This window comes from Chelonoidis abingdonii, chromosome 23 (genome assembly GCF_003597395.2).
Source record: "Chelonoidis abingdonii isolate Lonesome George chromosome 23, CheloAbing_2.0, whole genome shotgun sequence".
Classification (NCBI taxonomy): Eukaryota; Metazoa; Chordata; order Testudines; family Testudinidae; genus Chelonoidis; species Chelonoidis abingdonii.
Genome location: NC_133791.1, coordinates 6,373,925 through 6,400,711, shown reverse-complemented (window position 1 = coordinate 6,400,711; position 26,787 = coordinate 6,373,925). Strand labels below are relative to the sequence as shown.

Sequence of the window (26,787 nt, the reverse complement as noted above, 5' to 3'; positions counted from 1 at the left end):
CCGTTAGGCCTAAACTAAGTTTTGGCTGTATCCCTTTAAGAGCCAAGGTAGGTAAACAATATTCTTTCTCCTTGTATTTTCAGTCAAATTTTAATTAAGCAGCAGTAGGTCAATTACTCTCACCTTGTTTGTGGTGTAGCTATCCCAGATGATAAGTTTGCCATCCTGGGAGGCACTAACTAGAAGCCTGGAGAGAAAAGAAGAACAAACAAACAATCATTGCAGGCAAATAAGAAGAAAAAGCCAATTAGTTTCAAATGAAATGTTATCAAAACTACTAAGATGTTTACATGAATGCTTTAAAAGCTACTATATAAAGTACAATGCAACATCAATATTCTCTTAAAGAAAGTGCCTCATAGAAACAAGAGCAGACGTACTTCATGTTAAGTGTTAAATATTACAGCAGTTAACAACAAAGCAACTCAATAGTTGTTGCAATGTTATATGGTTAAATCACAAGGTAGGGAGTCAGGAGATCTGGGTTCCAAGCCTGACTACCACTGACTTTTGGGAAAGTCATCTACCACTCTCTGCCTTCTTTTCCCCACATTTGTAAGATAGGGATGGTATTTTTTTAAATAATTCCCCACCCCCCTCCCAAAAGACAGCAAGAAGTTCACTCTTCTCTGATTGTCAAAAGATTCAGAGGGTGGGGGTTGAGAAAACGCACACAGAGTTATTAGTAAAAGCCTATTTTAGCTTGCTTCCCAGTTACTCTCAGATGTTCATTTTGTTTCCACAGACTTTGCATTGTCTTCTGCAGACCTTCCTTTTTAAAGGAGTCTGGGAAAAGAACCTGAGAATTCTTCTTCCCACCCTCCCCAACAGATGATCTACAGATGCATAAATCAGGTGAAGAAGTAGTAGCAAAAATAATCCTTTGAAACCTTGGAAATCACAGTGATAGGCACACTAAAAATAGGCAGACCCAGCTGATTATTTGGAGCATTTACAGAAGGCCATCTTCCCAATTTCTATTTATTTTAAACACATGGTAAAAAAAGGTTCGTTCAGGATGAAAGCCAATAAATATATAAAATCCAGCGTCTGAGTAGAGTTAAAACTCAGGCCGACAGAAAACTTAGTTTACAGAGAAGTACTCTGAGTTGAAGGGAAGAGTGCAGGGAAGGAAGGGGCGGTTTTCTTTTGTTTCCCTTCTCAATGGAGACTGACTGAAATACACCATTTTGTCACAGTTGTATTCTTGGTAGAGCTTAAAATATGAGCTTTTGTTTCCAGGCTTTTATTTTTTAAAGAATAGGTGTTCTAACTCCAAGAACAAAATCAGATTACAGGAACAATCAGACAAAAACAGCTGAGCGTGCCTTTTTCTGTATTAGGGGAGAATATATAAAATGGAGTTCAGATATGTAACACTTTATGCTCTGAGTCCTGACCCTACACATTTTCTTTCCAACTTATTACTCGGGCTAAGAGTTTGGCTATTCATCTTAGAAGGTTCAAAGTATTGTGCCAAAGCACCACATCATTTCAATTTCCATCTTAATTATCTGTATGTGCAAACCTAATTCAAGTGAAAAGTCCAAGTCTGAACACCCAAGTACTGTGTGATAATACCTATCACTAATGTAACAGAACACTGGTGGTTTTCTAACTTTCAAAGCTGCTACGTCACAGAGGCTTCTTAGGATAAAGTGTATTATTTATTTTAAACATACAGTTGTGAGAAGGGTCCACATCTCAAGCCAAGTCTCTCCTTTAAAGATACATTTATTTAAAATCCAGTGCCTGGCTATGACAAATCACCTGGCCAAACACACTGCTCCTAGCTTGATATTATATCTTCTATTCACAAATCTGACTGCTCTATTTTTCAGATTATGGTGTCAATACAAGAGCTACTTTAACAGTACAATTACAAACTTTAGGTTAGGGTCTTCTTTCATACTGTGTAAACGCAGTGCCTTATCCTTAACTGAGGCTTCTAAGTCTTTCTACAATACATGCTCAGGGTCTGATTGCCATATTTCGGGTCAGGATGGAATTTTTCCTGAGGTCAGATTGGCACAGAACCTCGGAGTTTTTCGCCTTACTCCGCAGCATAAGGCGTGGGTCACTTGCAGTTTTAAACTAGTGTAAATGGCAGATTCACTGTAACTTGAAATCTTTAAATCAAGATTTGAGGACTTCAGTAATTTGGCCAGTGGTTATAGGTCTATTACAGGAGTGGGTGGGCAACGTCCTGTGGCCTGCAAAGTGCAGGAGATCAGACTAGATGATCATGACATGCCTGTCTGACCTTAAAGTTGATGAGTCTATGAGAAGGAGCTGCGGCTGCCTTAGGCTACTCTGCTGTGCACAGGTAAAACACTGTTGCATCACTTGAGTCTGAGTTTTGAACCTTTAATCCAATTTAATGAAAACAACCCCTGGTTGGCTCCCCGAGATTGAGTTTGCTGATAAATACTACACTTACCTTCAGCAGATAAAAGTCTTACCTGATTTATCTACATATTAAAACGCCATGTCATACACTTTTGAGCCTTCTACTTCCTCAGGGCAGGAACAGTGTACAGTACTGAACACTTCTAGCACTTAATTAAAATTTCATTTAAATGACACTAATTTCAAAAGCTTTGTTTCCAATAGATTCCATTTCAAGTAGCATGCCCTGAAATTTGTTATAAATCTTCAATCTAAAACTAATAGGAAAAGGAGATGGAAAGGTCAGGGAAAACTATTTTAGTAATCTCAGGTGTTACTTACATTTATTTATGGTAATACAAATGACTATTTTCAGACAAAAATACAATTTTCAACTTAATTATGTTCCTTCTAATGATAGCATAATCAGTAAAATATTCCTATTGCACAGTAATCTTTTGAATCTCTTCTTTATTGTTAGGGATATTGGCGCCTCCCGAGAAAAGGATAAAGCTGTTTCAGAACTTGGGGAGGGGATACATCATGTGTCAACTGTCTAGTGAAAACAGCTTCACCTGGAACTTAAAATGTAAGTATCATGAGTAGTGGTGTCTGTTTCCTACATGACTTTATAAATATGCTAACAGTCAGAGTTATTTCCTGAAAATTGTCTAAACAGACTGACTGGAAAGGAAGTAAATGCAGTGGGATGGAGATTGTTTGAAGTCAACTACTCTTTTTAGAAATCTGAATGAATTTAGTGTTCATAAAATGTGGAACTAAAATGCCCTAGGTTTAAACTGGCAGTGAGGTAAGTGCTAAACTGCCTTCAACAATATAGCTCTGTAAAACCATCATCATGGATGTACACTATAAAGATGAGACTACTGTAGATAGGTAGCTTTAAGGCTATATACCTCTTAAGGAGTGCTGATATTATGTTAGTGTGAGATCGCTTCAACCAGAAGATGTATGTAAAGTCTTGTTCACAAATCTCTTAGGTTATAGTATAATATATTTGAAAGGAAAATTAAAAAAAAACAAAAACCCCCACAACTGTGTTTTTATAAAAGTTACAGAAATAGCTACCTGACCACCTTCACTTTTTGAAAGAATGTTAGATAAAAATAGTACAAACCATATAGGTCTAGTTCTGATGTCACAATCAAGATCATAATTTGGTGTTTCCTCTGGCTGGATACAATAATCCTATTGCTAAAAATGCTTAAGTTACTGCAGGTGGGGGGAGGCACCAGGTCATCACCCACACTAGCCCCATTTCAGCTAGGGCTGCCTCCTACCTGTGTCAGGTGGCTGTAGCTCCCAGCCCTGGCTCCACAGGTGACATGAGTCAGGGAGGTTCCAGCATTCCAGCTGGAGTGTCTGCTTTTTAAATGTTATAAAGTTGGCACCCCGAATTTGCCATATAAAAAGTGCAATTTGCAACACTGGAAATGAAATGACAAACTAATACAGTACTCCTATGAAATAAAATGAGATTATACAAAAAACAGGAAAACTTCAAATGAAACTGTTACACTGTGTTTATTTGTTGTTCTGCCAACCGTGAGCAATTCAGAAACTGAAAATAAAAACAAGTACCACTCCTATAAAAATATTTTCCTCTACACTGTCCCTCTCCCCAATGTTACCACACTCAGCACTTTGTTACTCTTGCACTAGGAATACAGTAGAACTTCAGAGTTATGAACATCAGAGTTAGAAACTGACCAGTCAACCACACACTTCATTTGGAACTACGCAGTCAGGCAGCAGCAGCAACAAAATAAGTAAAGAAATTAATAAAAAGCAAACACAGTATAGAATAGTATTAAACTACTAAAATAAAGGGAACATTTAAAAAAGATTTTGACAAGATAAGGAAACTGTTTCTGTTATTGCTTCATTTAAATTAAGATGGTTATTAAAAGCAACATTTTTCTCCTGCGTAGTAAAGTTTCAAAGCTATATCAAGTTCAGTTGTAAACCTTTGAAAGACCCACCATAATGTTTTGTTAAGAGTTATGAACAACCTCCATTCCCAAAGTGTTTGTAACTGAGGTTCTACTGTATAAAACAGACCTAGGATTTTAAGTTACTTAAGAATAGTACTGCTTATCAATCTTGTGTAAACAAGCTCTATACTTAAGACTGAATTAACAAGATCACCTTCATTAGATTAACAAGGCTCCCTTCAGTAATTTCTGTTGATTAGAAATGTACTTGCTATGAGCAGATTAATTCACATATTTACAAGATTAAAAAGAAACTAATTCACCTATTCCTATGATGAGGGAATACCATATCTACTCATTTTAAGATGGACAATTCACTGGGGTGCGTGATTTAAGATTCTTATAAAAATACACATAGTTGTCATTTGTCATCAACAGGGATACTGTTAGCATCCATTTTTTAACTGTCTGGAAATCACAGGACTAATATCCTTGAAAAGAATAAGTGCCTATTGTAAAATGCTTCCTCTAAATCACTGACAACAGTATTTTCAGGCAAGAAGGGGTTGATATTTTGTAACTGAATTTAGATTATGATGCTAAAAATATGGAGATTAAAAGGGAAAAAAGTGACATTTAGTGTTGTTAAATTCTTAGTACCAGAATAGAAGCAAAGGTTATGAAACTTCAAATGAAGTAACCAACCCCACCTGCGCCCAAGATCCCTTGCTCTTCAAAAAGAGCTCTGGTATTTTAAATTTCCATTTCTAGCACAAAAGACTTCAAACTAGATTATAGGCATGACCTGAAATGATGGAACTGAATTTCTTATTTTATATGGAAAACCAAAATTGAACTTTTCCACAAGATCTTATTGAAACCCAAAAGATTATCCTTCTGTGCCAGTGACACTCACCTGGAATCAGTCCCCCAGTGCATTGCATAAATTTTAGCCAAGTGGCCCCTCAACGTTCTTCTAGTACGCATCTGAATTCGACCCACTGGATCAATGTTGGCTGTGATCTAAATAGACAAGTTATTATAGACCTTAGATTCTGCATCTATCTTGCTCACAGAATATTCAGATACTTCATTAATGCAGAAACACTTGGAGTAGTCTATTGCAGAAAACCAAAATGATGCAACGCACACATTTCGAACATCTTCACTGATTTAGACAAACAAATCACTAAGAAATGTGTTAGTCCTACACAGTATTTGCTTGGTTCTTCTCTTATTTACTATTTTTCCCCAGGCCAAGCTCTTTATCTGAGCATTGTAGGCAAAGCCCTAGCTAAATATAATTGCACAATATGCCTCTGGAAGAACATGCATGTTATCCAGGCCCAGTGGGAAACTGCATGCATTAGAAATTCTCAGAATCCTGGGCAGGATTATGTTCAGTTTCTATCTTCTGAAGCCTCTAGCTTTAAGATTACTACAATCTTGTGGCAGAGGGTTCCCCCTGCCACCCACAACAGAGATGCATTCTACAGAATAACACAGCTTTCTGTTTTTAAAAGAGAAGATGGGGTGTTTGTATTTGAGGCTTTAACTGCACCTAACATTTTGAAGATAAACTCCCAATTTAGATCTAGCATAAACTGCCTTTTGAACAGAAGATTTTCAAATTATAATATTAATATTTTATCTAACTTTTAAAGGATGAGAGTATTCTGGAATGAGTAAGTGAACAGCAAAGTGAGGAAGAAATCAATACACTGTCATTATACTATTACATTTTATATAAATAGTTTCTCTGGCCTGGAGCAAAGCACTGGCTAGAAAAATAGCACACAGCGCATTTCCAGTCATATACTGGATAAACGAACACACATTACAGTGAATCCAAAACCGTTTACAACTCCATTTTACAGATAACGTCTGCATACTTGTCCTGTCTCCACCTAAAAAAATTATTTCGCAAAAGCATTTGAGTAAATAACTCTGCTTCATTTTGAAAACTGCTAGAACAGATTAACGTTCAAACTAACAGATCAGGCCAGATTTCAAATTCCTACACAATGACCCTCCCTAGAATAAATACAGTAGCTTTTTACAGACTTTTGCACATGGGAAATATTTTTGATATTAAACTTAGTCCATTTATTTTACATTTATGGGCAACTCTCTTTGCCACATATAAAAATTTCCCAAGTAATTTAAATGCTCAAAGAAGGCCTCTTGCTCGAAGCTACAGAGTTGAAGTTGTAGCACTGCATTTGTAGCATTACTCACTTCCATGGCAACAAACTGGAATCAAACACAGGATTATTACTCTCAGTTGAAGCAAAAGGGATTAAACTGGGTGGTGAAAGGTAAAATCTGATTCAAAACACATCTGGAACAATAGCTCCTGGCAAAGGCTTCTGTATAAATGGCCTTCCAGGTTGCTCCAAGGTGAGGGTCCTTCAAATTATAGATCTATCTGTATAATACTTGTATAAAAAAAATCAGGGAAAGGAACTCAGTGACCTACCCAGGAAAGTACTACTTGATCCTATTACTGGTAGTAGTTGGCCATGCATAAGCAGTAGGATCTGTGCGTAATCAAAAAAAAATATATATATCACACCATGCAAAGAGTGAAAGGAAGCTAATCTTGCCAAGAAAAAAGACTATAGGAAGAATTAAAATATTGTTCATAATTTACACACACAACTTTTTGTATTTACATTTTCCTTATATAAATTTTTGCAATTAAAATGTGAGTGTCTGAAATGAGTGCTTACCTGGGCCAGAGTGGCATCTGCACATGCTTTTCTGGCATCCTGTAACAAGGGAAAATTAGAGACAATACATCAGACAGCTTACTATGTGTTGAACCATTTATGCTGATTATTCTGCAAAAGTTACTTGGCAGCAAAACTACCAGATATGGGAAAATCTTGCAATTATGATCACCCCAAGGAGCGAAATTGGAAGAGGAATCTATCAAGCCAGATTTTGTTACCAATGTGAGTCTAGTATTCTTGCTGGAACCTTTATTTATTGAGAATATAATTCTAGCATTTAGTGGGCACGGGTAGGAAGGAATGCTTAGCAGCAAGTTTCAGAATGCGATTTCTGGTGTAGTGTGTTATCCCTGAGTACTTACTGCTGACATTCTGTGCATCTTATAATGGATGATCAAGATCCAGAATACAAAGTACAAGGGGAACTTGGACTCAACAGGTGCCTTAAATAGGGGCTATACACAATATATATTTCCAATTCTGTTTAAGGAACCTAAAACAATGTGTTACATAGTGCTAGAAAATACTTCAGAATAAAAAAAACCAAACTAAAATAGCCTGAAAGTACATTGCTCTTCACCTAGCCAACAAATACTTTAGTTTAATGCTCCATACCTTTTTAAAGAAAAACAAAAAAAACAAAAAAAACACACACCAAGCAGATACTAAAAAAATGCAGGAAGTCTCTTTATTGGCGCCAAACTTTTGTTCTGTTTAAAGTAGTTTAAAATTAATGAAGACAGGAAGACATGACATTAATTTCTTAAGCTAGTTATGTACACACAAGTCTGGATAACTTGTGAGTTGTTCTACAATGGTCATTTATAAGGATGGAGTCAGCTCAAAAAGAGACTCAGCTATTTTATCCCTGTTGTGAAAATTTACGATTGCTTAGGCTTCTCACTGAAAATACTTCCAAGCACATACTAGTAAGAAATGGTGGTGTTTACCATTTTAATTAACGATATGAAAGAGGAAGTAAACAGCACATTAATTAAATATGCAGGTTATACAAAACTGGAATAAGTTTCATTTACCAGCCAAAGGACTTAGATTAGAAGGAAAGGCTGCTCAAGCAAATTTGGGCAGTCTATTCCGAAGTATTAGTCACACAGTTCTCTTCCTACATGGCTCTACCGCAATCATGCTGGACTGCAGCATTCATTTCTGGGCATTACTAGTAATATTGAAAAATTGGTAGGAGTTCAAACAAAATTGACCAGGGACTGATTTATAAAGAAAGAATACTGGCTTCGTGAAGCTTAGCTAAAAAGGGAAGGGGATTAACATTCTACAGTTATCTCCATCCAGGGTATTTACACCTTTTCAGATAAGTGTAGGAAGGTGCAGGGAATTACAATTAAGAAATGGGATTGAGAAAAGGAAATGTTGGCCAAATATGAACTGCTTGTCAGCAAGAGGTATTGGACTGCGGAATACCCAAGGGAAGGGTTGGAAGCCTCACTGCTGGAGACTTAAAACTAGAACAGACATAGCACAAGAAAACGTAACCTAAGGAACAATCCCTAAATCAGCCAAGGAAATTAAACGAGTTATGTCTTTTCCATCTTTAAATTTCTGTAACTGTATCTATGCAATTTGGCAACAATTTGAGAAGGTTCTTTACTCTATTTGAACTTTCTTCAAAGGCGTGTGCACACACACACACACAAGGACATGTTTAAATTAGATCATAACAGGATTTAATCTTAAATACATATCCACAGTTCTGCTCTTATTCACTTGATGACAATATTAAACAAAAACTACAGGGAAATAAGTGAACTCTGTCATACTAATAAATCCATGTCTGTTTATATTTGTGCTGCCATGAAGTCTATACTATAATCACAGGATACTTGCATATTTTCAAGGTGCAATACAATATATTCTACTTTTCTAAATAAAGGGTAACTTTTACCCAGTACAGCACAAGGTTTCTCGTTCATTTTCTGCTCTCAAATTCTGTTTATGAAAAGGTTCTATTGATCACACCCTGCAAAGAACAGTTACTTATTCCACAGCAATACTGGGGATCTTCTAGATGTTGTCAGTGTGGAACCTACTGTAGATGTGCATATGCTGTGTGTGCAAGATCAGAATTTTTTGAACAGGCATGTCCCAAAGACAAAGGATAGAACAGCCATGACATTCCCTCAGCTCCCTCTCAATTTGAAGCCCATGGTAGATGAGGACTCTGCAAAGTGGGGATGAAGGAGAGTAATGAAATCCATACTGATACCATTTCAAAGAACCATTCTCTCTTTGAGTGTGCATCAGTGTGGATCCAACTGCAACCAACATCCCCTCATGATGGTGAGATTGAGGAGTCTTAGCTGTACCAACTGAGCAGCGACTGACATATTTCTCTCCTGAACGTATCATCTGATATAGCAGCTAAATTCCAAGGCATAGTGTTTGGCAAATGTCACAGGGTTACTCCACGTTGCCGCCTTACAGATTGCCAATATTGGCATGTACATGAAACAGTTAGGGCATGTTACTTGTGTTCCAGCGGAGTGAACCTTGATGTTTGGTGGGAGAAATACACTGTCCTCCATTTTGATATGCTTGGTGATGAAATCACCTGACCTTTAGAATGCCCTGCTATGGCTAGATTAACAGGTTAGTTCAGACTGTTGCCCCATCCACGTAACAAACCAAAGTCCAAAGTTTAGCATGTGCAAATTCTCTTTTTCCAGTGATAAAACATGGCTTCAGGAAGACAACAGTAAGGTTGACTGATTTAGATGAAATTCTGAGACCACCTTAGGAATGAACTTCAGGTGAGGTCTTTGTACCACCTTGTCCCTCTGGAATATCATATGAGGGTTTGGGCATAAGTGCCTGAAGTGCACTTACTCTTCTGGCTGAAGTGATAGCCACTAGGAAAACACAGTCTTCAGTGTGTGCTGGTGAAAGGAAAATTCTGTGAGAGATTCCAGTGGAGACTCAATGAGCCTCTGGAGGATTATAGTGAGGTCTCAGGCAGGAGAAGGTTCTCTGACTGCTGCATAAATGATTTTCTCAAAGAACTATTTCAAGTGGGTTCAGAAGTGCTCAAAACCCTCGGGGGGGGGGGGGGGGCTGATACCTCTTCTCCACTTGCTTGGGGGAGGGAGGAAGAGTGGCTGGAGATTACCATAGTCCTTTGGCCGATTCCAGGATTTCTTCATTAATTGGGAGGGTGATCCTGGCTGGTGTTGTCATGCTCACAATATTAAATAGCTCACGAGACTGTTCATATATGAACACAGTCCCAATGTGCAGGGTCTCTGCAATATGAGACAGGAGGTCCTTGAAGGCTTTCTGCCTGGGGACTGGTGTCACTGCCCTGAAGAGGATTCCTTAGGTGGAGGCCAGGGTCATTGTTGCCTCTCTGTCATTTCCTGCTCCTATGCACTCACATCCAGTTCCAGTGTGGCCTAGCCATCCATGCCATTAGGCAAGAAGGAAGAAGTCAGCAATGGCAAGAAGGAGAATACCTCCTCTTCAAAAGGCAGCACTAAGAGGTGCTATGGAGCAGGTCACATTTGTCATACCAGGAACGTCTTCAGAGACATGGATTCCTCCACGTCGTCTCTCAGGTCTTTGCTCCCCTCCATCACAGGCACCGGTGCCAGGTCTCTCACTCGGCTGGACTGCTTGGGGGATTTGTCCTTAGATTAGTCTGTTTCATGTCTCTCTCTGGAACTCCCTTTTGGTCTTGGAGCTATGTGTAAGCTTGGTTTACCTACATGAGTTGGTGTCCATTTGTGAGAAGCATAGGTACCTGCTTTAATACCTGAGGTGCCAGCATTGAGGCACTCAGTACAGGTGAGTCCATCAGCCCTGGGGTTGTCAGTGCCACGGTCTGGCGTGCAGCAGACTTCACTGACCTTGAGGTGGTCTGCAGTGATGCTGCTGACACCACCTATTGGAGTCCTCTTCACCCACCTTCCTTCCACAGTTCAATTCCAGAGTGTGATGTGTGCTTGAGGGAGTGCTGGCCAACAGTGGTTTGTGTGGTCTTGCTAGGGTCATCACTGTCACCTCTGGGTCTGCAGTAACCTGCAAGAATCACTCAAGCACGTGTAGCTTGAACTGACTTGCAGGTGCCGGCGGAAAAGGACTTCCACAGAGAGCACCTGAGATGTGCCTCTCCCCTTGGCAGAAGAGACATTTGGCGTGACCCTCCTTGATGGGATCCATCTGTCACAGGATGGGCAGGTTTCAAACCCTGAGGGTTTGATTCCACCATGGAATGTGGCAAGCTGGTGTGACACGTCTTGCCCTGCTGTACAGCAGGGTGTGGTGTGGTCACTGATGGCCTTTTTATTTTTTTTAAATAAAGTAACATCCTTCAGTAACTGGCTTAGGATCTCTGAAAAGAATAGGATGTCAGACACTCACTTGTCTTGTTGCCATAGGCAGTAGGAGGAGAGAGAGAGAGAGAGAGAGAGAGAGAAAGAAGCAGCAGCTACTCCCCATCCTTTATGCTCTTGTGCAAGAGCATGAGGAGGCCAAAGGCATACGCATAGCTGCCAACACTGCTATTCCAAAAATCCAATCTTGCATGCATGAGTACCTACTCTGGGATTCTCACTGACAACATAACTGAAGAACTGTTGAATATGTAATGAATTAAGCGTAGAGACTTCTATTCCCATGAGCAGCGATGCTCTGATTTGATGATCTAAAGTTGTTTGACCAAAACTATTGTACGTAAAGCACCCAAATCCTTTCAAAAAAGTGTGTTCTTTAACAGCATAGTTTAACAATATACAGGTTGTATACTTTACAGTGATGAACTGCTGCCCTTTTAACAAGGAGGCTCTACAAAACTGTCCCTCTTTATGTTGTTTTAAGTCTTCAGCACAGTTCAAAAACGGCTGTGAGAGACTTAGATTGGAATTTCTTCTCATTTACAAAAAAGTGATTTGTTAAAAATAACTGCTCCCTCATTTTAAATTAAAAAGAGGTGTGGGGCTGCAAGGAAGGAATTTATAATGTGAAAGAAAAGTGACCATATCAGCTCACTTAAAACCAGTGTTTGGCAGTGAAGTCAAGTTGTGCTTGCGTCTGTGTATTTCCACATGAATGCCAGTTTTCTGATTTAGCAGCCCTGCTATCTCAAATAGCACAGATGTGAAGACTGGTGTACAAATCACCAACCCAATAACATTTCAAATTATATCAAAATCACCTGAAGTTTGGGGTTTCGTTTTACTGTTCTTATATTAATTTTTAACTGCATAAGTAATTAAAAAGTCATCTTTTCACACTTTTTAAAAAAGTTCTCAGTTTACAAATCACAGAGCCATGCAATAGCAGCAAGTTACACATAATCATAGCAGTATTATGAACTCAGTTACAGATATGTTTAAGTAGGTGCGGAATATGGTCCCTGTCACAGAGAGTTTACAATCTAACAAGGACAATATAGACAGAAGGGGGAGGGTTCGGGATGGAATGCAATAAAAAGCTAGTGAGAGGAAAATTTCAGCATGTGCCCTGTTAGTACTACTTTTCTATGCACACTGTGAACCATAAAGAGATTAGGATGTATCTCTCCACAAAGTGCTTCCATGCTAGGTCTTCATCCTCTCTGAGACCTCTCACATTGGCTCAGGAAAGTGATCAAGGTGCAAGGGGTTGCAGGAGATTCAAGTGGAAGGAGGATGCAGTGCAAACAATAAGTAGTGCGGCTTGGGTGGAACAAATGGGGGTGGTGAGGGTCAAAAGGAAATACAACCAGAGAGTTTGTCTGGAGAAAAACTATACATCACCAGTGTCAAGGAATCTACATTTCACTTGAATGAGGTAGAATTAGGGTCCAGACATTTTCATTACTTTTGTTGGTTTGGGTCTGAATCCTGCATGGCATTAGAGCCATTATTTTGGGGCCTAAAAAAAACTGGGGGCTGTCAAGGTTTTTAAAGATGCACCTCTCCACAATGACAACAGCTGTTGACAAGCACAACCTGCAGGAAGCAGAAGTGATGTCTCTCCCCCAGCTACACCTATTAAGTCTTGCTAGTGTAAGTACTATAACTTGGCTATTATGCCTCACTTTACTTCTGAGCAGGAAAGAGTGCATTTTGAGCAATAATCCAATGCCCCCTGGAACACAACAACTACTTTGGAATATTTAAAACCCCTTCAAAGAATACAAAATCTAGTTTACTTTAAGCTATTTATTTTTTGTACTTGTCAGCTTACACAAACTGAAATTAAACTGATCAGTTTCACTCAATTTATATAATCTGTTTCTCTTTCCGCTTCCTATGTGCTAGTGTTGTTTCCAAAGAATTAAAAGACACTGGGAATAATTTTGTTCATATTAAGTTTCATAAAATCCTCTTGAAAGAAACCTACAAGATGTCCATTTGACAATAATCCTTTTTTTGAAATATTAAAACACTTCTCTTTTATTTCACTCAGCATATACATGGTGAGTAGATGTGCCAGCAAGTCAGAAAGAACCAGAGTATATTTACTGTGATCTATAACTTAACCCCAATGAAACAAGATGACCTAGTTTTACTGCTTGTGTAAACCTTTGAGCATAATCAGGAAATAAAATCTAGACAGTAAATAAAATATAATGTACTACTTCAGCCAATCTTTTTAAACTACTTTCTGAGGAGGGTTGTGAAGACATTTATTCAGGTAAACTTCATGGTGAGCGATGAATTATAATTTGTTTAGTACTAGACTCTACTGGTCCAAAATACTAAACCAAGATATTATCTAACTGAAGGCTTCATAAAAATATCAGATAGTCAAACCTCATGCATTAGAGATTTAGATAGCTTAAAGTGTCAAGAGAAACATATACTGGCCTTAAGGATTGGTGTACGATACAGAAATGCTTTTAAATATAATCTATATACTCTTATATTATTCTGTGTGACTCAACCATAAAGCTTACTAGAAATTGGAATGGCTAAAAGCAACTTTCTATGGAGTTATCTGTGCTTACATTTGTAAAAGATACCCCATACATTAACTTCTGAAATATATTGTGAAAGTTTCAGCCCAATAAACAAGTCATTTTTATCCATCTCCCATCCTGTTCCTAAAAGGACACAACTGGCATAAATATCATTGCATCAACCTAAATACACACACTGATTTGATTTAATACATACTCTGATTTGATTTTTCAGTTGCTCAGCCTCCTGGCGTAACTGGTCAAGTTCACTCATCTTCCTGTGCTAAAAGGTGGGCTTCACTGCCACCTCTGAGACAATCAGAAATCTGAAATACAGACACATGAGAATTTATTAAAAAATAAAATAAATAAAATAAAATAAAGTGTGATAAATTAATGAAGCAGAATCTCCTTTCAACATAGCTAGAATTCAACCCAGAATTTAACGACTGGTAAAGTCAGCTTCAGTGGGTCCACATTTCTCAAATCTATTCAGAACAAGGTACAGTCACAACCCTTCATATCTATTGTTTCCTTCTTTATGTCCATGATTAATAAAAATGTGTGTAGGAATGTTTCCTCTCCTTTCCCTCAGGTCCTATTGCATTTTTCCTACCATAAAATATCTTCTTGATTGCACTTAGCACAAGCTGTCATACTCCATGAGCGAAATGCTGATTTTTTACAACACTAATTGTGATAAACCCTTTTCCCTTGGGGTGAAATTCTGTGTAAAAGTATCAGTGGAAGATTAGTTTTTAATCAAAGAAAAGATAAAGATGTCTCTAATATTTATAGACTGGAGTAACAAACTGAGAAACCAGGAATAGGATAATACAATAAAGTTTCCTGAAATGTGGTGATTGTGAGGAATACTGTCTGGATAGCTGAGTAAACAGGGATTGCTCAGGTCCCTATGAAGCAGAAGAAACCAAAGGGACAGTAGATTTGGGTAAGAAGCCCTGGATTATTCTGAAGTACCTGTTGGGGAACCTCATTTAGTGTTCTCTGGCTAGGTATTCGAGTCATACTGGAATAGATACACCTCTACCTGGATATAACGCTGTCCTCCGGAGCCAAAAAAAAAAAAAAAAAATCTTACTGCGTTATTGGTGAAACCGCGTTATATTGAACTTGCTTTGATCCACCAGAGTGCTGCTTTATCACGTTTTTCTGAATTCGTGTTATATTGGGTCACGTTATATTGAAGCAGAGGTGTATTTGTAAAGTTATGTGCAATTTCTACTGTGAATATACTTTATCCTGTGATGTAACTGACAAGCAAATATGAAAGAAATTACATGAAATTAGATGAAATATATTAAAATGTTTCATTTTATACAATTACATTTGTTCTCACGTTTGTCACAGAGCCCCACTCACTGTAATGCTTTTAATGTAGTACATAATTGGGATGGGGCTAGCCACTACAGAGGACTAAACAAAACAAGTTCAACTTAATACAAATAGCTAGGTAAAACCATTTCTCTGTTTTGAGATGTATTCTAGATACTATTTCATACAAAAATTCACCCAAAAAATATCTGTGGCTAAGATGACTTATACCTGCTTTAAGAGTTCAACTAAATGACTTCAGGATTGATTAGAACTGCCAAAAGAAAATAAACTTGTGGAAAGCAATGTGATATTTTAGAAGCTGCCTTGATCTTCCATATTTAGTACTGTCCACACTGCAGCTGTTCATTGTTTGCCAGTCATATACATTTGATTAAAAATTTGATTCCTCTGTTCCTCTACTATATAGCCAGAACAGATTATGCATATTTTATGTATGTATTATCAATGGACACTGTCTTGCTTTTAATTGCTACCTTTGTGGGCATCATTACCTCTTTCAGCAAATCAAACCTTTAGATTCCTGAACTCTGAAAGTGACAATAGATGTAACTTCTTATATATTGTTAAAATCAGTGTATAGAAATTGTAGTGATGTTCAGAAAACACAAAGCCCTCGATTCCAAAAGACATTCTGGCAATTGTTTTAGAACAGCAATGAACGGTTGTTTACTATGATAATGACCTAAGATCTCATTCACACTTTCTATAACAGTGTTAAAATAGTTTCATTCTGTCTACAGTATCAATTACACAGTTTAATGAGTTGGAGAACTTGCTGCTGACAGCCATTTTCTGCAATAGCCGGTATTCCTAGTATAGATCCTGAGTTACTGGCTATCATATATGCCTCTGGCTGCTGCATCCTAGGAGACTGTCTGTAAACAATCTAGAACAGAGCTAAAACACCATCCATGAACCACTATGAACTTCCTACAAAAGGCAATTTTGTTCCAAGATATTACTCAAACCATTTAAATTTCTAAGTTTATAATACTTTGCCTTTAATAGAAATATTTTCCTAAACAAAACTATCATTTTCCTTTAGCGTTCTGGCCTAAAATTTCATAGTTACCCCCAAGCTGAGCTTCTTTTAACATGTTAGTAACTAGGCACAAATGTAAAATTGCAGAGGTACAGTAGCAATTCTAATGAAATTTACATTTAGCTGGGGGGAACAAGGTATATGGCTGTGTCAGAATTTTAGAGCCAACATAAGAGTGGAACATAAGCTCAATTTTATAGGCAGATTAAATCAATTAACCTTTTTAAAATACTTCAATAGCATAAACATCCAAACCAATTTATAAACATGACATTATTGCTGGGCTAAATACTTAAATTAGAGCACTTGTTAAAAGACTTATTTTAAGAACAGTGTTTAGTTATATTTTATTATATTATATAAATGAAAGATTTGTTATAGCAAATCTTTCATTTAGCAAGGCTGTTAAATCTGAGCTAATAAACTGCTGCCATATTTGTTTCTCCCTTTAAGGGCTATCTATAGCATGTATGAAAATCTAAAGAAGAGAACCGGTATTTATTTTTGAAAAAGGAGTTGGTAACTAGAACTGATTCTTCACCACTGAAGAACACAAATGCTGTAATAGCAGCTTCAGATATTATTCTATTGGGATTTAATCTGCCTTTTTTTAAGCAAAAAAAAACAAACAAACCCCTCATAGGTAGCCCTTCCCAGGAGGAAAGATCAAGATAATTGCAAAGTCCCCTGTCAAATCAGCGATGAGAAGGTATAGTGAAGGCAACTCAATAAGCAGAGATTCAAATCTACCAGTAAAGAAGTGGAAAACAGATGACGTGAAAGTAAAGTGCTAATGCTCTTTAAATAGGGTCATCCTGTTTTCTTACAACTTTCTATCATAGTAAAATGTACTCTAAAGTACCTTAGAACTTTAAACGGCTCACAGAATCTATCAAGACAAATATCAAATGTTCAAAACATCTCACACCATTACTTACAAATATACTGTTCTTCTCAGCAGTCCAAAATATACCTACAATAGAAACTTGAGTCAGCTCCTACTAAAAAACATTTCCACTCATACTGTTCCAGAGCCCAGATGCTGTGTTAATGTGGAACTAGGTCTTTTTCTCCCTTCAGATTTACAAGGGCTTAACTATGACCCTGGAGACTGTTGGTTCAGCTTAGTAGCCCATTCAAATCCAGTTAAGACAAAACCTGCTGAGAACCTTATGCTGTCCACTATCCTTCTGACCCATATTCACCTTTCTGTTTTCTTTGGAATATTCTTTCACTTCAGAATATTCTCCACTCTGAGTTCAGTACTAGCGACATCTGCTGAACTACACACCAGTCTTGAGAATAGAGCTTGTCTCTGCAGCTCAGCTCTCTCTGCTTGGAGTTGTTCGTACTGCAATTTTGACAACAAAAATCACTTCAGAGCAATATAGGCACTTGACTAAACAGTGTTCTTTAGCATACTGGGTGTCAAATTGGTCACATTTCAGCTTTGCCACAGATCAGTTAGACTTTAATTACAACAATTATAAGTTATTGTTTAGCCCCATTTTAGCTGGGTCAAGGATATAGAAATATCTACCATCCAGCAGAAATAATAGTCTCTGGTATTGCACTTTCAGACAACTCCTCACCTATATGAAGTGGTGGTGTCCTAATTTTACAGGTGGGGGAACTAAGGTCCACAGGTTAAACAATCTGCTGAAGGTCACAGTAGCTTAATGACAGAGTCAAGAATAGAACCCAGGTCTTCTGGCTTCCAATCTCCTACTCCAATCACTAGGTCCTGCTGATGCCATCTGCAGCTTTATCTTTAAGATGTCTGGTATGGACTAATATAGCAGCAGGCAAAGGACTAGCCACATATCTGTCCTGCTACAGCATATGGTGTAACATGGTTCCAATCTTCTACTCATCCCAGAAATTATACGATTATAAACAACGGAATTATATTCATTTATTTACTGAAATAACGGGAGGTTTTTTTCTTTTAAAAGTCTTGAAAAAAACAGACAAAAACTGATCCTAAGATCAGAATAATGTTGAGGAAGTTCACCTTACAGTGACTGAGCCTGGTATCATCATTCTGGATCATCTGAATACATTCAGCACTTTTAAAGATATACCAGATGTGTTTCCTTCATGCTTGTGCCTCATTGCTTAACAAGGTGTGCAATGAAGGATACTACTGCAGATGTGTAAACCAGCTGAAGTGAGACATTACTATGAAGTGCCATATAGCCATTAAATGTATAACTGTAATAGTATGAAGTGAGTATAGCCCAATATGTTAAATAGTTAGTTTCATGGACAAGTCTACAGATGTTAAGACACTCCAAAATATGTATATGCATTTCTTTCCACAAAGAAAAGTCTTCATTAAAAAAGTTAAGATAAGAAGGGTCCAGTGATGGAATTTCTTTTAACAAAACTTAATTCCCACATGCACCACTTTCACTGACAGATGCTGCCTGCCCTCCTATAGGTTTCTCAAACCTGCGACACATAGGTAACGTTTTCACCTCTTACGTCACACTCCTAATGGATTTACTCTATGTTGTGAAATCTTGATTGCAACCTTATATTTTCTAACAAGAAACCATCAATCATACATTAACTTACCAGCATATGAATGTTTAAAGATGCGTTAATGTTGCTGAATATGAGTTAACCTTTTTTGTGATCATGAGGAATGTGGTGTGTACATTTTTTTTTTTTTACTGTTAATGATTAGAGATGTGACTTCTTTACAGGAGGGGTAATCTTGACAGTAAAAGTGGTGAATGATGGGAGATGGGGAGTTAAGAGTTGTAAGGATACCTAAACTTGACATTTCCTGACCTTTAAGGGTTGGGGTGAGTGGCTGGTTGCCATCTGTAATCTTAACGATTTTTTAAGATATTCTCTTTGTGGAAATCTTGATTGAAGCGGTTATGTAGGTGATGTGGAAAAGAGGAAACTGATCCTTTCAGCACTGAATATAATATATACATGTATATAGTAATGATAAAAATACGAAACGTATAGAAGGTGAAATCTTTGATACACAATGTGCTTAGCAGATAAGACTTGGTTCTACTACGGTAAAGAGCTGGGTTCCATTTCTAGCTTTTCTCTATGTCAAACAATCTTCTCTTTATATTGAAGACACTCCTAACTTCACTCCTCCTTATCTTCTTTCTCTGCCTGCCTCTCTTCCTCCATCTCAAAATGTGCATTTAAACAGGGGTACCCCTCCTATGTATCCTATGAAAGAGCACAGCAGCTTTCCAAATCTCTTCATACTTTTTTGAGGTTCACAAGCATTGAGTCAAGGTCTCTACAGGAGCCTTTTCCTCAGGGTCACATCTCTCTTTAGTACACTTTTCACTGTGCAGTTCAGACGGGTACTCCCACAGAATTCAACCTTCCTTATCTACAGTACATCTAAGCTCAAAAGTGCCTTACTTAAGCACTTTGTGAGCTTAGTGAAAACCTCTGCATGTTGTTTCCTCAATATAGGATCTAGAGTACTAATGAACACTTCACCTTCCATCCAAAGGTCTCAAAGAGCTTTACAAACAATAAGCTACCTTGTATGAGTGTACAGAGGTTATTGCCCCCATTTTAGACAGACAGACAAATGTAGGCAAGGCATTTAAGCAACATGCTAATGATATTTAGCAAGTGAGTTGCATAGTCGAGATAGTACCAAAAAGAGTCCGGATTTTTACTCTCATACCTCTAGACATACTGCTTCAATTAAGCAAATACTATAGGATTTCATGGCACTCCACAGCTGAATGTATAAAAAAAGTAGATGCTTGTCTGTTTTACATTACAATATATTGTATTAACACAATTACATCATAACAGTGAGTTAAACACATTCCTTCATTCACAGTTAAAAATCAGCCAGTATACATTACAAACAACTCCAAATCCCAAACTTGATTTCTAGCACAATGCCACCAGAAACTGTTTAACCCACATTTCCTCTGTAGGCCCTTTTTTGGTTTAAATATTAACAGAACGTTTAACTCCTGCCAACATGACTGAGAACTCCCTGGCTAACACTCAGGAAATGAAAAGCCTAACCCAGTCACGGGCATCAGAATACAGAGGTTCTTCAAAACAGAAGGTTTAAGATTTACGGATGAGTCAGCCAGCCTGCCAACCATCTTTGTGACTTTTCCATTCTCTTCTTACCAAGTCTCACAAAGGAAATTTGATGCTACTATCAAACCTCAGGGGAGGGGGAATATATACATTTTGTGCTAATTTGAATCAAACATCACAAAGTATTTTTATGGCTCTATACAGAAACAAGTCACCAGAGCTTTTTGAGGCTCCAAAAAAAATTAGACTTTTGTTTAAAGGCAATTAACCCCAAAATTTAAGATTATTAAACTAGAAGGGGCATTGTGTGGAAATTAGTTATCCTTGCTCTCCATACATTGACCAATACAAAACAAACTGCCATGCAAAAAAGCACTCAGCTGGCTACACTGCTATGTAGAAGCTGTCAGCTTGACTGGAAAGACGTTATTGTACTTCAATTTCAATTTAGAAAAATTTTGCTCCTGAATCAATAATTCTATAGTCATATTAAAAGCCATATACATACATTTTGTTTTCAAAATCACAGCCTTGGGGGAGTAAACAGATATTATGCATCAATCTCATACTTACCTCCCTTTTCCTTCAATGTGCTACTGTGTCCTCCAGAATAACAACACAACACACCACTTCATCACACCTTCACTGAACTCATTCAAAATCTCCTTCCATAAGCTGAACTGCTTAACTGAGCCTTTCTGCTGCAAGACTAAATCCCCCTAATCTTGTTGACAAAAATGTACCTTGGAGTTAATTTTTTTTTTTAATAAGAGACATTAAAATACAACTTGACAAGGTAGTTTATTATTCCATGCAACTTCAAATGACCCAAGTCCCTCATTTAATTTGTTCAGTTACTTGCACCACATATATTGTTACTTCATCGCCCCTTTTCCCACATTCAGAAGCTAGATAAGATACCATATTGGTAACTTATTAATGTAACATATGGAGGCTTTTACCGCTTAATCAGAAGAAACTATTTCAATATTCTTGCTGCACCTCAAAGTTGCATTTTTTAAACACTAAGAGGAAAAAAATGTGCAAGCAATATATTTAGATATTGGAGACTTCTGAAGAAACACCACCTATGGTGTAATGGATTTTTGCCATTTCTCCTACAGAGGAAAGGGACGTTACCTTTGTGTGTTTTTTGCTAAATAAGCAACAGGCAAGTTCTCTTTACAGCTGCAGTAGTAGCATATGAGCATTAAACTATCCAACTACGTACTGTAATTTGTAGCCATTTAAAACTTTACAGACACCAACACGAACACAAAATAATTATTGTGAATGGGGAAATAAGCTCAATAAAGAGTGCCCCAGTACAATGTTTCTGCCCTGAAGACAAAGCTCACTGGTCGTAATAAACAGTGACACACTAATGAAACGAGTGATGTATTGTTTAAGTCCAATCATACTAGCACTACAATTTTAATTGATGAAGTCTAAATAATTTAAAGTGCACTATACTTCGCTCAATCTAATGCACAGATTGACATTTACCTTAAGTTCTGAGTTGTGAAAAAGTCTAGCAGCATTATTTTAAAATATATCATTCTTTAATCTACTTGGCATAGGCTGCAATAGCCTCTTCAGAGGCTTAGTGTGTGGTTATACTCGTGTGGGGGGAAAGTGTGGCAAAGTTTACTGCACCTCACTTATTCAATTTTTCATCATTTTACAAAAAAATTAAGGTACCAGCCAGTAAAAACAACAAAACAAAGCAAAAAAATTGTGCAAGGTGAATAATTCCCAATTTCAAAACTTCAGTGGAAATACAGAAAGTACTGACAGTATCATTTTGCTTGCCGTTATCTTTATTACTAGTGATGATGCATGAGAAGTAAAATAATCCAGCTAGACTGTACTATTGATGGTGCTAATCATATCAACATATAAAGGTTAATAATTAATGCCTGCCATATGATTGCCAAACATGAACTGGATAATTAACCTCTTAAAATTGTTATAAGACAAGGTACTCACAAAACTAATTTCATCTCCTGAGAAGAGCTGTTTTTAGGGGCTACTGAACATTGGTGAAGTCTTAGGTGGCTGTTGTATTTTTTGAAATATATAAAAAGTCACACTACATTATACCCACCAGACAGATTAGCAGATGCAATGCTAATCTACCATATGCTATAAATCCTATTAGGAACACCTGTTCCTAAGGGGACACCAAAATTCTAGGTCACAACTCCATCTGAAAATTGTGCCCCTACTGTTCTAAGTTACCCCTAAGATTACTATCAGAGAAAATGAAAAAAAAATTTCTTTAATTTCGTGCATTTGATAGCACTTTTTGGGTGATGAGTTGAGTTCCACTTTTGCTGATGGCACATGCCTTTTCACATTCCCCTAGAGGGCATTTACCAATATCAACAATAGAGCTGATATGGAACAGGAAGCAAGCTGTAGCTATATACAGAAAGAAAGGGTAGAAGAGCAGGAATCAGACTGAGTGAATTAGTTGGTGAAGCTTTAAGATCCACACAAGAGATGTTCTAAGCAAAAAGGGAAGAGCCATAATATTTCAGGTTTTCAACAATTTCAGAACGTATTAAGGTGTATGCTTCTAAATATTCAATTATCTTACAATCAATCATTACAAAAATCAACTTGAGAGCATTCCTTTAAAGAGTTGTGATCCAAAATGAAAGAAGTCTCACTTATTTCTCAGGGCCTCCTGAGACTGGACTACAACTACAAGCTACTCCTGGGAGAATTCTGTGTCATTGCGCATGCGCAGAATTCATGTCCTCTGCAGATTTCTTTGCTTCCCTGCAGAACAATGACCATCAGAGAAGCTAAGGGATGCTGCAACAGCAGTCATGCACCACTCCCTAGCTGTGCAGGTACATCATTTCAGGCACCTGGAGCAGCTGGTGGAGAGGTAAATCATGACACGGCTGGGGACACCCCAGTCAGTGGGTCCTACCCTGAGCTGGGATCAGCTGCTAGTCCGGGTTGGGCTGGAGGCAGGAGAGGATAGAACTTCCTCTTCCCCTGCAAGGAGTGGCTGGGGCTGTGTCAGGCCCTGTCTTAGAAACCTTCCCCAGCCGCAGGAAGCTCAGTATCCTCCTCTGCTTCCTGCCCACATTGCTCCTCAGCTGCAAGGGGAGGAGTCACTGTAGGGGGAGCTGCTCCCCCATCCACCTGGACCTCCCATACCCAGTCACCCAAGCCAAGCCTCACTCCGCACAGCCCGTACACCCCCAGCCTTCCATACCCAAACACCACCGAACCTCAATTCATGCATCTGGAGCCCCCTGAACAGCCAGACCCCCACCCCTGCACCCAGACCACCCCCCACTGAGTTCCCTGCAAACTCCCACCTGATGAGCCCCACCCTCCTGCACCACTCTGAGCCCCCATGCCACTGACCCCAACTAGCTGCTCCCAGACCCCCACCCCACCAAGCCCCACTTCTCAAGCACCCAGACTCCTCTGCTGAGCCCCAACCATTTTCACCTGGAAGCCCCTGCAGAGTCCCATTGTCCCTACACCTGGAACCTCTCCCTCTCCCTCCTTCCCCCAGCCTCAGTGCATCTACATCCCCCCACAACTCCCCCACCACTCCACTGAGCTGCCTGCACCCAGATTGTCCCACAGAATCTTCTCACCCCACACAAAGCCCCTCCACAGTTGGATCCTGCCTGGTTATTGCTGCCTGCCCCACACCTGGTGCAGAGGAGCAGGGCCCCAGGGTGTTTTTGAAGCAGGCCCAGGCCTTGTGCTATGTCAAGGTCAGTGCAGCCTCACCACTGAATCTGTGTTCCAGGGGTGGGGAGTACAGGGTGATCTCCCACCTTTGTGGAACCAGTGCCCGGTGCTCCCCACTGCCATGCTGGAGCCTCTTCATTTATTTATTGACAAATAAAACTTGCAGAATTTTGCAAAAATTTCAAATATTGTGTGCAGAATTTGGGGGGGGGGGGCGCAGAATGCCCTCAGGAGTAACAATAATACATTGATGATGCTTTAGAGACGATTCATCCACACCTGAGATGAACACAATTTCAAAAACCATATAAGTCACTACTTGACTCTTCATCTATAGTAGGATGTGTGTGTGAAAGACTAGTGTCATGGAGGCACAGGCAGTTCTCTCAACTGTTCTCCAGCCTTGCTTTTTTAAAAGAAAGAAAGTCAAGTCAAGCTATTAGGGTTGCAGAGAAAACCTTCAAAACAAGGAGCGAAACCAATGCAGCAATCTCTTCCTGAGTTTGCAGAAAGCCTCAAGTAACAGTTTGAGGTGTCAACTAGCCCATTATTTCAGTGGGTGTTAACTTAAATGCCACAACAGTGAGAAGTATTTCACCTCTTACAAAAATGTGTAAGAAAAGAAAGGAAGAATCATATTATGGAGATCTACACCAGTGTTTCACAAAACTGGGAAGGAGATACTAGGTACTAGCCATGGTGGGGAAGGAGGAGGAAGCCAGGAAGATGTATGCATTAAGATGGGTAATGGGTCTTTAACACCTTACATGATGGAATTATGGTGAGGGTTTAGTAAAAATCTGACAGCTTTCAAAGTCTGCAAAACACTGATGTAGACTCATGTGTCTTCCACGTATCTATGGAAAGGACGTAGGAGTTCCTGCTTGAACAGAGCTTCACCGTCAAAGCTCTGATATGACATTCTTTGGTCAAAGATTAGGCAGAACTTGCCTCCACAAGCAGCCAGTGGAGCATGTTAAAGTGAGGGATAAGCCAATGCTAAAAACGTAAGTTCTTCTCCATCACGCAGAAGAATTAAGAGTCTACCCCCTATGAAGCCATCTCCCTGTCAGCAAGGGAAGAAAGTGGGATCAAATCTGGTCTCTCGTGGCCATGCAAAGTACTACAGTAGAACCTCAGCGTTATGAACACCTCAAGAACCGAGGCTGTTCGTAACTCCGAAATGTTTGTAACTCCAAACAAAAAACATTATGGTTATTCTTTCAAAAGTTTACAACTGAACATTGACTTGCTTTGCAACTTTACTATGCAGAACAAATATGCTGTTTTCCCTTTATTTTTGTTAGTAGTTGAACTGTTTTGGTTTTTTTGTCGTTATCTCTGGTGCTGCCTGATTGCGTATTTATGGTTCCAAATGAGGTGTGGGGTTGACTGGTCAGTTTGTAACTGAGGTTCTACTATATCTACAGATCAATAAGGCTGGCCATAAAACTTCAATTTCTGTCATTTACAGCACTTCTGAAGCAATTTTTAGGAATATTAAAAATTACATTTTATCAAATATAATCTTAACTTCACACAGAGGAGACACTGTCTGATGTGTTCCCTTCTGTGCTCCAATGGCATCAGCCTTTGTCAGCTTGTCAGTTTCTCACACAAACATCCCTATGGTTTTCATGTGCACGGCATGCCCTCCCTGAACTGATCGGTAAGTCCATTACTCTCTTCTGCAAATCTTTCAAGATTCACCTTTGCCAAAATGCTTAAAAATCCCTAATTAATGAATGATGGTTTAAGGGACAGATGGGGTAGTTGGCAATTACAAGTGTATGTATAAGCACTGTATTTGATTGCAACCCTCTACCCCCACACTTCCAATATCACTTGTTGATTGGGTTCTTCTATTTTATCAATTTACTACATGACAAAGCAGCTTCTCATGTTAAATAGACGTCATTACAAGAATTAAGCACTACCTATGATAAGATACTGAACATTCATTACATCTTCAAGGACACAGCATAAAATAAATACTCACAACACCCCTATGAGGTAAGTGGTGGTTAACCCTATTTTACAGATAGAATAGCTGGAGCAAACAGCCTAAGCCACTTGCCCAGGCCACAAGAAAAGACATTGTCAGGAGGCAGGATAACAAGGCAAGAGGTGATTCTGGCTTTCAGTCAAAATTCTCAACCCGTGCTGCATTGACTCAAGTTACTTCAAAGGTAAAAGGAAAACCAGGGCTTGATTTTCAAAGGGGCTAATTCCCCCACAGTTCCCCATGAAGTCTAAAAATCAAGGCCTTAATTTGTAGAATCCTGATATAATAAATTTAAGACTAACACAATGGGTCAAAAGAACTCGAGAGAAATTCATCTTTAAGAACAAATTTCAGGCAACCCTAAGAACACATGAACTTTTTCATTGGCAGAGGACAGCCAATTCTGATTATGTAATTTAGATTTAAAAGAAAGCTTTGTCACACTTACACAAGAATAAATATGTTCACAAATACCTAAGCACCCACTAAAATCTGCATTGTGAAAGTTAAAACATCGTTTTCAACATTAGCATTATGTGCATCATCCCTTAAATTCCAAAGCACTGCTAATAGTAACAATTAAAGTAGTAAGAAAAGCTTGT

At 38.5% G+C, this 26,787-nt stretch overlaps 1 protein-coding gene across 4 annotated transcripts in view; it reads right to left on the bottom strand.

Moving 5' to 3' along the window:
• Nucleotides 1–26,787, bottom strand: part of GNB1 (G protein subunit beta 1) — an 84,289-nt gene that overhangs the window by 29,161 nt on the left and 28,341 nt on the right. For 2 of the 4 annotated variants that reach the window (XM_075060257.1, XM_075060256.1), the window contains exons 1-5: nt 17,334–17,363; nt 14,212–14,320; nt 7,076–7,114; nt 5,260–5,366; nt 124–187 (exon numbers count right to left, since the gene is read on the bottom strand). In XM_075060257.1, the coding sequence (XP_074916358.1) occupies nt 124–187; nt 5,260–5,366; nt 7,076–7,114; nt 14,212–14,268 (267 nt within the window). In that variant the 5' untranslated portion in view covers nt 14,269–14,320; nt 17,334–17,363. Of the gene's footprint in view, nt 1–123; nt 188–5,259; nt 5,367–7,075; nt 7,115–14,211; nt 14,321–17,333; nt 17,364–26,787 lie in introns of those variants that run through there. The other 2 variants (XM_032780073.2, XM_032780075.2) reach the window with 1 other exon arrangement.